The sequence below is a fragment of the Prionailurus bengalensis genome, chromosome B2 (genome assembly GCF_016509475.1).
Source record: "Prionailurus bengalensis isolate Pbe53 chromosome B2, Fcat_Pben_1.1_paternal_pri, whole genome shotgun sequence".
Lineage (NCBI taxonomy): Eukaryota > Metazoa > Chordata > Mammalia > Carnivora > Felidae > Prionailurus > Prionailurus bengalensis.
In genome coordinates, this window is record NC_057349.1 from 119,006,454 (window position 1) to 119,020,113 (window position 13,660).

General features: G+C 40.7%; 1 protein-coding gene across 1 annotated transcript in view; it reads left to right on the forward strand.

Moving 5' to 3' along the window:
- The first annotated feature begins 11,619 nt into the window (after positions 1-11,619).
- Positions 11,620-13,660, forward strand: part of ENPP1 (ectonucleotide pyrophosphatase/phosphodiesterase 1) — a 73,970-nt gene continuing 71,929 nt past the window's right edge. Inside the window, exon 1 of the mRNA XM_043592386.1 lies at positions 11,620-11,869. Coding sequence (XP_043448321.1) covers positions 11,630-11,869 — 240 coding nt within the window. The 5' untranslated portion in view covers positions 11,620-11,629. The remainder of the gene's footprint in view (positions 11,870-13,660) is intronic.

Genomic DNA, 13,660 nt, shown 5'->3' on the forward strand with positions numbered 1-13,660 from the left:
TAGTTCCATCCACATCGTTGCAAATGGCAAGATTTCGTTCTTTCTGATGGCTGACTAATATTCCATTGTACCTGGATACCACATCTTCTTTATCCGTTCATCAGTCGATAGACATTTGGGTTCTTTCCATAATTTGGCTATTGTTGATAGTGCTGCTATAAACATTAGGGTGCATGTGCCCCTTGGAAACAGGATTTTTGTAGCCTTTGTATAAATACCAAGTAGTACAATTACTGGTTTGTAAGGAGCTCTATTTTTATTTTTATTTTTTGAGGAAAAAATGGCTCAAAAGTTTTTGCAAATGGCTGCAACAGTTTGCATTCCCACCAACAATACCAAAGTGTTCCCCTTTCTCCACATCCTTGCCAACATCTGTCGTTTCCTGAGTTGTTACTTTTAGCCATTCTGACAGGTGTGAGATGGTATCTCATTGTGGTTTTGATTTGGATTTCCCTGATGATGAGCGATGTTGAGCATCTTTTAGTGTGTCTGTTAGCCATCTGGACGTCTTGTTTTTAAGGCTATTGTCAATATAAGTAGATTTAATCTACCATATTATTTATTTTTTATATTCCCATCTTTTGTTTTTTTCCTGTTTCCTCTTTTCCTATTTTTTGGATTAATTTGAATAATTAACTATGATTCTATTTTATCTCCATTATTGGCATGTTAGCTCTTTGTTTTGTTTTATTTTACAAGTAGTTTACTTAAAGTTTGCATTATACATCTTTGAACATGTCATAACTTATCCTCCAATAATTTTGTAACACTTCACCCATAGGGTATGAACTTTATAATGGTAAGTTTCCATTTCATTCTCCCATGTTCCATGTTATTGTTGCCATGTCTTTGACTTCTATGTATGTTATTATTAATTTTGTGGCAGTGAATTCTACTTTAAAGATATTAAGAGAAAAATCCCTGTATTTATCTAAACATTTACAATTTCCCATACTCTTTATGCCTTTGTATAGATTTAAATTTTGGTCTGATACCATTTTCCTTCTTCTGAAGAACTTCCTTTGATATTTTTTTACAGTACAATTCTGCTGGGGATATATTCTTTCAGCTTAGTTTGTCTGAATATGTTTTTATTTTACCTTTGTTTTTCAAAGATATTTTTCACTGGGTAAAGAAATCTAGTTTGACAAGTGTTTTTTCTCTCTTTCCTTTGAAGATGTCTCTCCATATCTTATTGCTGCAAAAGATTCCAAGTCTGTTGTGATTCTTATCTTCCCTCTAACCCCTTCTGCATACAATACAGCTTTAAAAGACTTTTTAAAAGTGTTTATTTATTTATTTTTCACAGACAGAGAGCGTGAGTGGGAGAGGGTCAGAGACAGAGTGGGAGGTAGAGAATCCCAAGCAGTGTGCACTGTCTGCACAAAGCCTGACAAGGGTCTCAAACTCATGAGCCGTGAGGTCAGAGTCATGGCTCACTTGAGCCAGAATCAAGTGTCAGATGCTTAACCAACTGAACAATCCAGGCGCTCCTAAAATTTTTTTTATGCTAGTTTTCAGCAATCTGACTACGATGTGCCTTGATACAGTTTTGTGTGTGTGTGTGTGTGTGTGTGTGTGTGTGTCTGTTCTGCTTGGCATTTGTTCAAATTCTGAAATCTGTGAGTTGATAGATGCCTTAAAAATTGCAAAATTTTGATCCATTTATTCAATTACTTTGTTCCATTATTTCTTCAAATATTTTTTTCCTAAACTCCCGCCCCCACCTCCACCCCCAAAATCTTTTTCTGAAGTTCTAATTACATTTGTGCTCCTCAAATGTCCTTCAGGTCCCTGATGGTTTGTTCATTACTTTTTAGTCATATTTTTTTCTTTGTGTACTTATTTTGGATAGATTATATTGCTGTGTCTTCAACTCCACTGTTCTTTCTATATACTGTTTTTAATATGCTCTTAAATCTATCCAGTGTATTTTTCTTTATAAATATTGCATTTTTCATCTCAAGAAGTTACATTTTTTTAACATCTTTCATTTCTTTCTTCATCATGCTACTGTTTTGCCTGTAACTTCTTTAATATATAAGAATATTTATAATATGTATATAAATGTAATATGTATATAAGTGTATTATATTTATAATATGCTTTGTTATTTCTCCTAAGTCACTACTAAAAAAAAAAAAAGAATTGGGCTGTTTGTTACATTTTATTAACCCCTTATCTGCAGTTCCATCATCCCTGTCATTTCTGGGTCTCTTTCTATTGATTAATTTTTCTCATAGTAAAAATCATATTTTTCAGCCTCTTTAAATGTCTGGAAAGTTTTGACTGGACACTTGATTGACATGGTGTGTTTTATGTTGTCCATTGCTAAATTTTATTGTATTCCTTTAAATTGTGTTGGATTTTGCTTTAACACATAGTTAGTTGGTTACTTGGAATCAAGGCTACTTTTAAGCTTTTGTATGGTGGATCCAGACCAGCTTTGGCTGGGTCTATTTCAACTTCATCGTCAAGGTAATAATCTTCTGAGGAATCTATAGTGACCTGTGTTTTCTAAGGCTTTTCCACTCTGGCCAGTAAGAACACAAATGATCCCCAAAGTCTTTTTTTTCCCCCTAAATGTCATCTGGACATAATTCTGGCCAGATTTTAAATTTTTTTAATGTTTACTTATTTTTGAGACAGATAGACACAGAGCATGAGAGGGGGAGGGGCAGAGAGAGAGAGGGAGACACAGAATCTGAAACAGGCTCCAGGCTCTGAGCTGTCAGCACAGAGTCTGACACGGGGCTCAAACCTAGGAACTGTGAGATCATGACCAGAGCCGAAGTTGGATCCTTAACCGACTGAGCCATCCAGGTAACCCATGATCCCCAAAATCTTAAGGGCACCTCTACAGATGCTCAGAGTAACCCTCTCCCCACTTTCCCTTCTCTCTCTTTTAGTTATTTCCCATTTGATAATTTTTCCCATAGATCATGGCTGTTTTGACTTCTCTGAATATCAATATTTGACGCTTCGATTTAGTGACACCATAGGGTTTGTTTGGATTTGTCTTCCCTGTGGCCTCAAAGTTGCCTTTCGGTTATAAGCTGATCAAATATAAAGATCACTCTGTTTTACTTATATAAAGGATAGCAGTTCTTACCTGCCTGTACTCAGTATGAAAAAAGCGTTTTTAAATGTTTTGTCTAATTTTATTTCATTGGCAATTCAGCGTTTCTTTGAAAATTCTCCTATTATTAGTGAAGACATTGCTTTCAATGTTTTCTTGGCCATATGCTTTTCTATTTCCATTAAGTGGCTATCTTAAAAAAATTGGGTCATTTATCTTTTTTTCTTAAGTACAAAACTTTTTAAATTGTCATTAACTTTAAATAATTATAAATTTCATTGCCTATTAATAAAAATAATACTTTCTCTCTCATATTCATTTATTCTTTCAAAAAATATTTGTTTGAAAGGTCAAGAACTATGAGGTAATTTTTAAAAAATCATCTACATTTTCTTTATATGCATTTGTGAGTTTCTTTTTGTTTTGTTTGTGTATGTGTATGTTTACATTTTATTTTTTGAAAGTTTATTTTGAAATAAAATGTGATATATCCCTTTTTTATTCTGTTTCTCCAATGTTTTCCTTTCAGGTGGCTTAAGGATAGAGACATACAGAACTTCCCTCTGCCCCACTATTCTCCATATTATAAGAATTAAAAACTCTGTCTTACACTAGGCCAGACCTCAGCCTCTGCTGCCCTGGATAATGTCACCAGCACAGTGAGGAAGAGTACATTCTTATTCTTTGGGACCCACAGCTGCAACGTTCTTACCTTCTCCCAAGACTTCAGACTATCCTACAATTATGGCATCTTTGTAACAAATGTTCTTTTCCATGGGTGAGAAGAAAGACCACGTTGTCCTTTGGGTGGGCCCTTTGGATCCCATGCTCATTCATGACCAGCTTTCATGACCATATGGATAGAAAAAAAGGGATGCCCCAGATTGGTGAATTTTAAAAAAGTCAGACCTTTTATATATGCATATCAAATGTGGTTATATACTTGGAGGCATATAAATGGATAATAATTTTGAAAAGAATAATGAGTTTTCATTTTTCTGCCTTCATTTCTTTCTTTCTCTTTCTTTCCCTTCCCTATTTCTTTCTGTCTGTCTTTCTCTTGTGTGAGTGATCTGATTCCTGATCAACTAGAATTATCCACCTGCCTCAGAGCTGGGTGAGGAAGGTAAGGTAGGGATCCTTAGCTTCATTATTCCAAATATACAAAGATACAAAGATAAAGGAATTGTTATTACAATCTTTCATCTAAAAGATATAATTTGAATACTTAGCAAGGCAGTAGTCTTCAAAGCCAGGTGTTGTCAAGAATGAAAAGGGTTTCTAAATTTCTCAAATTTCCACAAACATTTAAGAGTGAGGCCTGAAAGAGTTGAATATTAATTTTGCTTTAAATCATGGGAATACAGAACTTAGAATGTGTATATAAGTCCCTTTTATGCCAGAATGAGAGAAAGTTGACCTTGATGCTACGAAGTGTGGACAGGAGAAGTGAGAGCATTAATGAAAGCCCTCAGTTAGACACTTTTATGATGACTTTACCTTTTATGAGCTGAAATCCTGGATTGAGGTAAGCATTAGCAGGTTATATAGAAAGCATAAAGTACAGATGCTTTTACTCCACTTCCTGATGAGCCCCCTGGAGGAACCATTGACAGAATGCTCCCCTGACTAATATAGTTAGGCAGAATATGAGTAGCACTCTGAGCTCTCTTTGACTTTCCTGTACAAAGGGAACGATTCACAAGTTCCTGCATGCATTTTGGGGATGTGGAAAGTGCTGAGTTGAGAGCCAATGGAGTTATGACATAAACCTTACAGTTAAAGATGAGGTGACCCTAACTCCGAGAGCATAACATGAAGAGCTTGGACCATGCTTGGATGGAAGAAGTGGCTGTAATGAGAAGTATCTGTAGCCCTACCATGGGTTGAGGTAGAGTTTAATCAAATGTAAAGAGTTTCTGAGCTCTGTTGGAGCCAAGAAAACAAGTCAGACATTTACCAACCGCATTTCAGAAGACACAAGTGAATGTGCCCAGAGGCTAGATCAGACCTGACACTGCCCACATAAGATCAGCAAGAGTCTAAAGACAAACCTCCAAAGAAGCAAGCCAATGCAAGCCTCTTCCACACTACTTAATAAGCGCTCTTTCTGTCCAACCCCTGCCAACAAACACCCTGGGGAGCAGAGGTATGGGAGCAAACAGAAAGAAGGGGCACAATTATCCCCCAAACACTGAGTTACTCCAAAGATACTGAAAGGGACTGAGAGAATATGCACCACGATCACCTCAATCCCTAGTTATCCTGTGAGATGAAGGCTTAGAAGGCAAGATCATTTAATATATGCTGTGCATCTGAATACTAACATATACGTTTGTGTCTTTTCTACACATATTTCCTAACATATCAAGAGGCTTCTAAAGAGCATGCATAATGCCCACAATCTTTTAGTAGCAATTTGTTACCTTGTATGGAACTGCCCATGGAGACCTCACAATGCTTAGAGAGTTCCAATAGTAAATAAAGCTCTGAAGAGGTTGTAGGGGATGTTTGTTGTTTGGCTATCTAGCATCCAATTGTCTTTCTTCTGGAACAACATTATATATTGGGGCATCAGTCCCTTCACACCTTAACTCAGCTCAACAAACATTCAACTTTTTTTTAATGTTTATTTATTCTTGAAGGGGGGGGCAATGAATTGGAGAGGGGCAGAGAGAGAGGGAGACACAGAATCTGAAGCAGGCTCCAGGCCCTGAGCTGTCAGCACAGAGCCTGACATGGGGTTTGAACCTAGGAACTGTGAGATCATGACTCACAGTCAGGTACTCAAGTCAGGTACTCAACCAACTGAGCCACCCAGGCACCCCCACATTGGACTTTTTATATATTACCCCCATCACTGAGCTACCCCAAAGAAATATAAAGGGATTGAGATACTGCGATTTAGTCTCTATGGAGTGGACATGGGCACAGATAGGGAATTCCTAGGCTGGGGTTATAATGAAAACTGAAGGAGAACTTCAATGCTTTCTTTGCAGGCTTACTTGGCATACTCAGGATAGAGTGCAAATTGAGAGCCTACGCATCAACGAATCTTTCAGGTACATTTTGTTGGCTTCCGTGGCATCTTTAAAAATATTGACTCAGTTGCCAATATTTAAAATCTTAAATAAATATCAAAATTTCCAGCATTAATTAAAAAATCTGAAACGGATTTCCAGCTATGTCAGTGTAAAAGGATTTGCATATTCTCTCTACAAAATAGAAGTATAAAAATGGACAGATCTCTCAATAACAATAATTTCAGGGTTCTGTAAGTTGACCGATGGCAGACAAGTGGAGAAATATTTATTCTTGAAAAACTGCTAGGGCTGTGGATAAGAACAGTGAGAATTTGAGGCTTTCAGCCACCAGAGGGGTGGACTTACTTTGGTGGGGTAGTGGTGAGGTATGAAAATGGCAAAGGTAGAAAACAGCAGGACAAATCTGTAGCTATAAGTCCAGGGGAGTATTAAAAAAGGTCAGAAAAAAATAATCAGAATCCAGAGTTGCTACAACACATTACCTGACAGCTCAGTTTTCAACCCAAAATTATAATACATGCACAGAAACAAGAAAAAGTGATTCATATTCAAGGGGGAAAAAATCTGTGTGTGTGTGTGTGTGTGTGTGTGTGTGTGTGTGTGTGTGCATGTACTCTGTTCTCTTAATTTCTCTAAAAATACATAAGGTTTAAAATAATAACACTGCATCATTGGCTTTATAACACATATAGACTAACATTAAGAGCAAAAGAAAAGGATGAGGAAAGGAAGATGTATTACAGAAAAAAAACAAAACACTGTATTTTCCCAGAATTAAGTCCATATTAATCTGAAGCAGGTGGTAAGTTAAAGAGTCATGTTATATAGAGTAACTGCTAAGAAAAACTCCTTTTGTTTTTTAACATTTATTTACTTTTGAGACAAAGAGAGACAGGGCATGAACAGGGGAGGGTCAGAGAGAGAGAGGGAGACACAGAATCTGAAACAGGCTCCAGGCTCTGAGCTGTCAGCACAGAGCCTGACACGGGGCTCGAACTCACAGACCATGAGATCATGACATGAGCCGAAGTCAGACACTTACCCGACTGAGCCACCCAGGCACCCCGAAAAACTCCTTTAAAAAAGCTGAAATATAACAGAGGAATTAGCCCAGTATAATAATAAAAAAAAATAACACAAATGTAAACAAGTGAAGGAAGAGCAGAGGGGGGAAAAAGACATGAGGCACTTAGAAAGCAAATAGCAAAGTGGCAGACGTGAATTCAGATTGTTGGCACCTTGAGGTTTTGCTGGACATGAGGTATGAGAGATGACGGAAGTGGCAGAGATTGCGGCCAACCGGAAAGTGAAGGAGTGGGCTGGACAGCAGCTCCCTCTAGACGGGGTACGTGTTTTCCATCTTTCCACAGTGTCTATTACTCTCAGTTACAGTTTACACTTCACTCAATTTTCTGTCTGCTTGATGACAAACCATGGCTCCTCCACCCCTGAGGGGCAAGCATCCCTTCCGGACCCCACAGGCTCTCCTTTTATAGATGCATTTTCAATGGCAGCTCTCAAACCTTTCCAGGAATTAAGTGTAACTCATGCATTATTTTTTAAACATTTTCAAATGTTTATTCATTTTTGAGAGAGAGAGAGAAAGAGAGAGAGAGTGAATGGGGGAGAGACAGAGAGAGAGGGAAACACAGAATCTGAAGCAGGCTCCAGGATCTGAGCTGTCAGCCCAGAGCCTGACGCAGGGCTGGAACTCAGGGACCGAGAGATCATGACCTGGACTGAGGTCAGACACTTAAGAAACTGAGCCACCCAGGTGCCCCTAAATCATGCATTATTTATGTGAAAATTAAATTGCTTTATTCTGTTAGGGATGTCAGTTGAGTGATTTAAATATGGAAAGGATACACTTATTTTTTTATTATTTTTTATTTTTTTATATTTTGAGACAGCATGAGTGGAGGAGGGGCAAAGAGAGAGTGAGAGAGCGGGGGACAGAGGATCCGAAGCTGGCTCTATGCTGACAGCAGAGAGCCCCATGTAGGGCTCAAACTCATGAACCACGAGATCATGACCTGAACCAAAGTCAGATACTTAACCAACTGAGCCACCCAGGCAGCCCTAAACATGGAAAGAATACATTTAAACTTTTATGCAAGTTGGGGAAATATTAACATTTTGTTGGCATTTGGAAATCATGGTGTAGTTTTATGGTATTATTTGTAATACCAGTTTATAAATGAGGAAGCCAAGACTCAGAGGTCCTGCAATCTACCTGGACAAGGTCACATAGTTATGCAAGCTTCTCCCAGAGAGTGTATTTTTGTGCTTACAAAAAAGAAAGAGAAAGGATGTCATACAAAATCTTAATAATAAGTTAACACTATGGCAAACATTTTTTTCCAAGTCTTACAAAGATGAAAGAGCCATGTAGTTTTCTAGACTGGGCTAGATGTCTTTGGTGTTTCACTGGAGAATTGGAGAAAGCTGGAGAAGGTGTGGGGCAGCTGGTAAAAGAATTACTCTACAGCATATTTCCGTTTCTAAAAGCCAAGAAGAGCTGTTCCTCAATGTTGAGAAGTCACAGTTCAAACATAGATAAGTCAGTTTTATCTGGTGTTTTGGTCTTATCTGTGTCTCAAGTTTCAGGCAGCAAGGGAGAAACATTTACATATGTCTGTAGAGTAAAACTTAAGGAATCTCATAAAATCTTAAACTCTCATCTTTACTGTTATACTAGAGTCTTCAATCATTAAAGCAAAGTGGTTTAGGACCAAAGATGAAACATTCAATACTATTTTTTTAAGTTTATATATTTATTTTGAGAGAGAGAGAGAGAGGGAGAGAGAGAGAGAACGAACCAGCCGGGGAGGGGCAGGGGCAGGGGGCACAGGATCCAAAATGGGCCCAGAGAGCTCCATGCAGGGCTTGAACTCACAAACCGTGAGCTCATGACCTGAGACATTTAATCGACTGAGCCACCTAGGGGCCCCGAGACATTCGTATTAACCTTGCCCTAACCAAGAAAGTTGTGTTGCAGATTTATGTTTCGTGGTTCTGTTGTACTTAGGAGTGTAAAGCCGTCTCTCAGACTATTTGGAATATAAACAAGACTGAGGCAACTCTTCGCTACAGGCATCGTGATGTCTGGAGCTAAATAATCTGAGTGGCATACTTGATCCATTCTTATTCCTTTGATTTCACAATTTCAGTTAGAACTTTTATAGTTACCCATAGATGTTCTGACCGGCACAGGAGAGGCCTGAGCAATGTCAGAGGCCACATCCTGGTGGCCTGTTTGCCGGGCCCACCCTGCAGATGTGTTACATTTTGTTTGGCCTTTCAAGTGTTTAAAGAAATTGTTTTTCTGAGTTTTGTAGACAAAATTTTGCAATCTGGAGAACTCACACAAACATCTAAATTTCCTGTTTCTCTTGAGAAATCTATCTGGCCACAATGGGCACACAATCCTGCTGAGTAAATGCCTCACCCCTATAACAGGGTACACGGTTCACCCACAGTGGGGCTGCCCCTCTTATTTAGGGCATTTGAGTTTGTGACTGCAGACTATGCTGATGGTTCCTATGGGCGAAGCCTTCAAAGTGATGCTACAGTGAAGACACTGATTCCCTGTGTTTTGTTAGGTTCAAAGCCACTTTGGACGTCTCTGTTGAGTTTCTTTCAGATTTGATACTCATTTGACCGGTCTCCGTGGCACAGATCTTTGTCCTTGAATCTGATTTTTGGAAGCAGTTAAAGGAAAATTTGGAGCCAAGTTTGGGGTAAAAAATATGTGTGAGTATGAAATAGTGAAAACCTGTTTCTCTTGGGTGGTTTGTAAAGCTGACTCAAAGGTAATTAAAAAAAAAAAAGAGCTCAATGTTTTGAGGGATGGCTTTTACTTCTTCCAGATGTCAGTTACCTTCCCACTAAACTTTCAAAATATCCTATTTGTGACTCTATGATGCACATATGACTTGGGTTTTATATTATTTTGTTTATTTTCTTTACCTACTTCGACCAGACTGAGAGCTATTTGAGAAATATGTACTTTTATTCATCTTCGATATGGTATATATAGTTGGAGGTGAAAAGATTGAGTTGAAAAATTCATTATTGAATGAATGAATGAATGAATGAGTCTATATAAACAGAAAGCACCCTAAATTGACCATCTTAATGTTTATTTATTTTTGAGAAAGGGAATTTGAGCAGAGGAGGGTCAGAAAGAGAGAGAGAGAGAGAGAGAGGGAGGGAGAGAGAGAGAGAGAGAGAGAGAGAGAGAGAGACAGAATCTGAAGTAGGCTCCAGGCTCTGAGCTGTCAGCACAGAGCCCCAGGGGCCCAACTCAGGAGATCAAGGCCTGAGCTGAAGTCTGACTCAACCCAGGGAGCCACCCAGGCGCCCCCTAAATTGACTACTTTAAAGGGAACAACACATACTTTATATCTATTAAATATCCATGAATTGCCTACATTCGTGTAACCAAAGTGGATTGAAAATGGATTGGTTTTTTACTGTATAACTTTCTTTGGTCACTGAACTCAGTCCCTGGCATTGCAAGGCAGTTGAAAGTCACCGGTTTCACCTTGACAGAGAAGAATCACTTCGCTACACACGTGTGGTTTTTCCAACTGATGAGCCAGGAAATGTAAAAGTTGTAGAATCAAAGGCGAATCAAAACCCATCAAGAATTATAGCCCACCGTTCGTGTCCTGGTTCAAAAATAAGGTTTCAAAGTATTTTAGACTGTGTTAAAATGTTCAATATTGCTAACCAAGCATCAGGGTCAATTTCAGAATAAGGCAGCATGGGCATTTTGAAACCTTCAACACAGAAAGTCTAAAGGAACTAGTAAGTAAATATATTAAAGCCGGATCAGCGATAAAAACCCAGAAACAGCACAACACCGTGAAAAACTAAGTATCCATTATATATGAGCACTTTTGTTAACTAGACATGTTAAGGTTGGCTATTCCTGTCTCAGAGTAGAGTCGTAGTGGGTAGCGGGGCTTTGAGGGAATCCTCGCTCGCTTCTACGCAGGAGAAAAAGGTGGCCCTGTCCCACCCTCGACCCTCCAGCCGATTTGCACGTCCACGTAGAAACACAGGTCGGCCCGACTCCACTCCCCCGGCGTTAAGAAGCGGCACCAGCCCGGGCTGCATCCTTCTCCTCCTCCCGCTCTATTTTGGGGCCCCATGATCTCATGCCCTCTGCAGACCACATTCGGCAATTCCAGTCCAGGGCGATTGCTGCAAGTGTTCGGAGGGTGCCCGGGGCGCGGCGAGGGGAAAGCTCTGGGGGAAGTTAAAGACGCGCCCACGTAAAGGACCCAAAATAACCGACACGCAGAGTGCCCGAAATCAGACAGGAAGCCAAATAATCCGGGGCGTTGAGTTGCTTTCCCCTCACTTCTAGCGCGGGGCGGCGGGCGCGGCGCCAAGGGTCTGGCGGCGAGGGGCGGGCGCGGCGGCGGGCGGGGCGGGGCCGGCGCGGAGCCTATTAAAGGCGCAGCGAGGCGGCGGGGCCGAAGCGCCGGGGGCCACGATGGAGCGCGGCGGCTGCTCGGGGGGCGGGAGCAGCGGCGGCGAGGGCGGCCGCGGTTCCCGGGAGGGCCCGGCGGGGAACGGCCACGACCCGAGCCACGGCCGCGCGGCCCAGGCACCCGGGGAAGGGCAGGCGGCCGCGTCCTTACTGGCCCCCATGGACCTGGGGGAGGAGCCGCTGGAGAAGGCGGCGCACGCCCGCACGGCCAAGGACCCCAACACCTACAAGGTGCTCTCGCTGGTAGGTCCGCGGCCCGGCGCCCGGGAGGGCGGGGAGGGCGGGGAGGGCGGCGCCCGGCTCCTCCGCTCCGTGCGCGGTCAGCACCCGGGGCCCGGAGAGAGGCAGCGTTTCTGCCGCTCCTCTTCGCCTGCACGCGCTCCGCACTGTTCTCCTTACCCCGGGGGAGTAGGTCACGTTCACGTGTGCCACCGATGCTTCTAAGGGCCTGCTTAGGAAATCACAGTGTTCATAGTGTGATCTTTGGAGATACCACCTCGCCCCCCACCCCTCCCCATGAGAGTACGAAGTTTTTAGAAGGGAAAAATGACCAGTCCGCCAGCCCGAAAGTTGTGGGTCTTAGGAAGGACCAACTTTTTTTTTTTTTTTTTTTTTGCGACTGCAGTATTGATGACTTTCTTTGCATTAACTAATTTCACTTGAAAAGATTTAACAGAGCTCTTCAAGTTTTGTCAGGAACTTTAGGAAAAACCTTTTCTTTTGGCTCTGCTCAGGAATTTCCTTGCAGCTGTTCAGAAATTCATCAATATTCATGTTATGCGAACGTGAAGAAACGTTTACCATTCTTTGTCTACTCTTTTAACCGTAGGTTACACGGTTTTTGTTGCTAACAAAAGTAGCCATTATTCCTCTGCTATTTGTTAGGACAGTTGCAAGATCCACAGTCACTTTTATAAAGTGTTGGGGGAGGGGGTGGGAATTCATTCTAGATGGATGGTAGGAAGTGCTGGATGGAGTCAGAGCCTGGGTTCCTGGTTTAGTTAGTAGTTGCTAAGGCCTTGTATAACTCTCCCAAACCTCAGTTTCTTATTTGGTACAATGAGGACATCGTCTTCATTGCCCACTGCATAGAATTATTGTGGGGATCCAATGGGAACAACGTCTGTGGGGAAGTAAATGGAAACTTGCAAGGAGCCATAATTTTTATTGTATCATGTGGAAGTAACATTATCACTTGCTATGATTGAACAATGCTGTGTAGAGAATATCTTTTCTGATATATGAAATCTACTTTCCTTTCATAAGCATTTCCATTTTCGCTATGTTTTAGGTTTCATGGAGAGGTTATAATGCTTTGAGGAACCAACATTCCTAAAAAGATGGTGTCATATGCTTAGTACTTAGAAGTTAAGCCTAAGATTGGAAGGGTTGCAAACCACATAATGTTTGTATCTCAACGTATATTTTTGCATCATATATCACTGTTGGAGTCTAGAACACGTGTTATTGATGAGAACCTAGGTTTTATCTATTGAGTCACCTTTTTTCTTTCTGTTAATGTGAGACTTTTGTTTCTAGAACATGATCACGTAAATGATTTAGTGTCACTATTTTCACGTGTTTAACCCACTACAGGTTATCCAATAATTGTACATTGAATCTGTGCATGAGTCTAATGTGAAATCATTTCTAAATGCCTGTAGTCCTGAAAGGTTGCTAAATTGCCAATTGCTATATTCAGTTTTTAAATCTTTCCTACTCATTTACTTATAGATCCATAAAAGGTATAAGCAAAGTCCTATTTTTGAAACCTGCATTTCAGTCTATGACACGTGCAATCAGCTAAACAGCATTCCATTGTGCTCTGATGGTGCACCTCTAGGGATTGGACATGGAAATGTCTTAGGTCTTCCATAAGTAGTACAATCATGAATGTCACTTACCCCATTAGGCGGGGTCTTTTGCTGTAACACATATTGAATTGGCAGAGAATTCTTACCTCATGACTTTCGATGAAATACTGTGGGACATTAAATATACACCTAAACTCATTGCTGTATTTTTGAAATCTTA